At 33.5% G+C, this 2,500-nt stretch overlaps 1 protein-coding gene across 2 annotated transcripts in view; it reads right to left on the reverse strand.

Annotated features, from left to right (window-relative positions):
* Positions 1–290: 290 nt before the first annotated feature.
* The window catches only part of LOC122246333 (uncharacterized), a 50,041-nt gene continuing 47,831 nt past the window's right edge, over positions 291–2,500 (reverse strand). For both annotated transcript variants that reach the window (XM_086547987.1, XM_086547986.1), the window contains exons 10-11: positions 1,884–1,978; positions 291–1,661 (exon numbers count right to left, since the gene is read on the reverse strand). In XM_086547987.1, coding sequence (XP_086404113.1) covers positions 1,636–1,661; positions 1,884–1,978 — 121 coding nt within the window. In that variant the 3' untranslated portion in view covers positions 291–1,635. The remainder of the gene's footprint in view (positions 1,662–1,883; positions 1,979–2,500) is intronic.

Genomic DNA, 2,500 nt, shown 5'->3' on the forward strand with positions numbered 1-2,500 from the left:
TTGAGAATAAGAGTAATGGAGTCTTTGAGTCATTAGAGTTATATATAATTTATAGCAATATTTTGACAAGTGCATTGTTGCCAATTATTATTATTATCATTCTTATTTAACGTTGCAAATACATGTCAAGTCACGATGCCGTTATCAAAGTTTTTTTAGTTTTTTTTTTTCCATTCAACCTATGGTGAACGGTATCGCACACACTGAAGACGAGGGGGGTACAACACCTATACAATCTTTGTAACCAGAAGCCTCGAGTGTAACGTCTTAGAGTAAAGAAAACAAGATACTGTATACTCATTCATATAATTCGTTGATGTCATCCTTAGTGTACAATACATCATCTAACAAAGTCATATTGAATATACAAACAATGGAATTAAAGTAACTTTGTGAAGGCAATCAATCATTCAGCGAAAGTAAACAGTTTTAGACGCAATGACGTAAAACATTTCGTTCACTAAGTCACAATAATTTCTCCTCGCACATAGCACCATAAAATACATACTAAAACAAATTACCTTGAAATACATATCGAGAAAATGGCGACATGTAACAAGGACCTGAACTTTTTTTTTTTCAAAAATCCACTTATATTACAAACTTGATTACAAAATATCGATAATAAAATCTAAATGTGCTAATTACAAGAATATGCCATTCAGGTGACATTTGAACATTATCAATAAAAAAAAAGCTAAGGTCAGAGGTCACATGAATTTTCTTTGCAATGAAGCTGCAATCATACATGCTAGTGAAGGTCGTTTGGATATATCACAAAGGGCTGTATTATTATCATTTTTATGTAACGTTTCAAATACATGTCAAGTCACGATGCCGTTATCAATGTGTTTTTTGTTTTTTTTACCTTTTTTCAAACATTTGCCAAGGTGACATTCCATAACAGTATTATAATATCGATACATTGAAATTAAGTTACAAAAATATTTTCATGCTGATAACTATGAATATAAAGTGCATTACGTCATTCATTCTGGGTGTACCCAAAATATGGATATTTTAGCGTGTATTTACAACTTTCTTACTAGATAAAAATAAATCTAAAACTTATATAAAGGTCAGTAGGTAATCGATTAAACTTTGTCTGGCATCAACCCTGAGAGATGTGACGTTATCAAAACTCCAGAGACACTTTTTATATGTTACGAATTAACCGCCAAAATCACCTTTTTGCCCCGAAGATTATCAAAATTTGAGTATGCAACCAATCCGAACTCAATCTCTAATGATAGCGATAAAATAAACACTTTCTTATCTTTGAAATTTGAATGGTGAGGTAATGATGACGTCACAGGACTTTTCGTACTAACCAATCTGAAGCCTTTAAAAACACGGTAGTTACTAACCTTAATAACCACTTTATAGCAAAGCACGGTACTTTAAGCATGGACATTTCATACTGCAACCTGCAATGCTGCTAAATACTCGTCAACTGGCACGCTTGCCACGATGCTATTTACCTTCTTAAAATCTGTCTTGCACTACTGTATTCATTCCCCTTAAATCCGTATGTACAAATATGGGAATATGTGGCTGCAAAACAAAGCAATATGTCGCCTTCAGAAGAACCTTGGTGCAACTGAAGGCTTTGTGTTTGTGTCCTGGTTGTCATTGCTACGTTATCGTCGGTCTTTTGCAACCTGAGGAAAAAAGAGGAAAATCTTATTAAATGCAAACAAACAGTGAAAAAAAAACAAAAAAAACATCGGAATATCACAACCGAAATATACATCCGTTCTCCCATTATCCCATAATCAACCTCATAAATCCCCATTCATATAATATAACAAAATAAAATAAAAACTCGAAATAGCTCATAAATCCTGAATCCTCGAAATAATAACAAAGGGCGTTATCCTCACCGCACACAGAACAATTCTCCTCGTCACTGTTATCTCCACAGCCGTCAGATCCGGAGCAGAGAATGGCTGTGGATCTGCACCTTCCGTTGGCGCACCTAAAAAGGAGTGAAGTGATGTAATACATTACTAGTTCATTATTGTATTTATATCGTTAATGATTAGATTAATTGATGAGTAATATTGATTTTTTGATACTCTATATTAGTAGTGACGTAGATTGGGGGTATGTTTCTACCATCGATAATTTTTTTTCCTAAAATAAATATTATTGAATCGAGATGTAAATAAGTGAGAGATGTAAATAAAAAAAATAGCATTAGTATATATATATATATATATATATATATATATATATATATATATATATATATATATATATATATATATGTGTGTGTGTGTGTGTGTGTGTGTGTGTGTGTGTGTGTGTATGGGTGTGTGTGTCTGTGTGTGTGAGGTAAATAGATAAAAGGAGAAAGAGAGAAAGAGGTCAACACAGATCAAGAAAAGAACAAAGACAAAGAAAGCGAGAGAGAGAGAGAGAGAGAGAGGGAGAGGGAGAGAGAGAGAGAGAGAGAGAGAGAGAGAGAGAGAGAGAGAGAGAGAGAGAGAGAGAGAGA

Source organism: Penaeus japonicus, unplaced genomic scaffold, assembly GCF_977035675.1.
Source record: "Penaeus japonicus unplaced genomic scaffold, GWHDUDI00000001_assembly GWHDUDI00000020, whole genome shotgun sequence".
Lineage (NCBI taxonomy): Eukaryota > Metazoa > Arthropoda > Malacostraca > Decapoda > Penaeidae > Penaeus > Penaeus japonicus.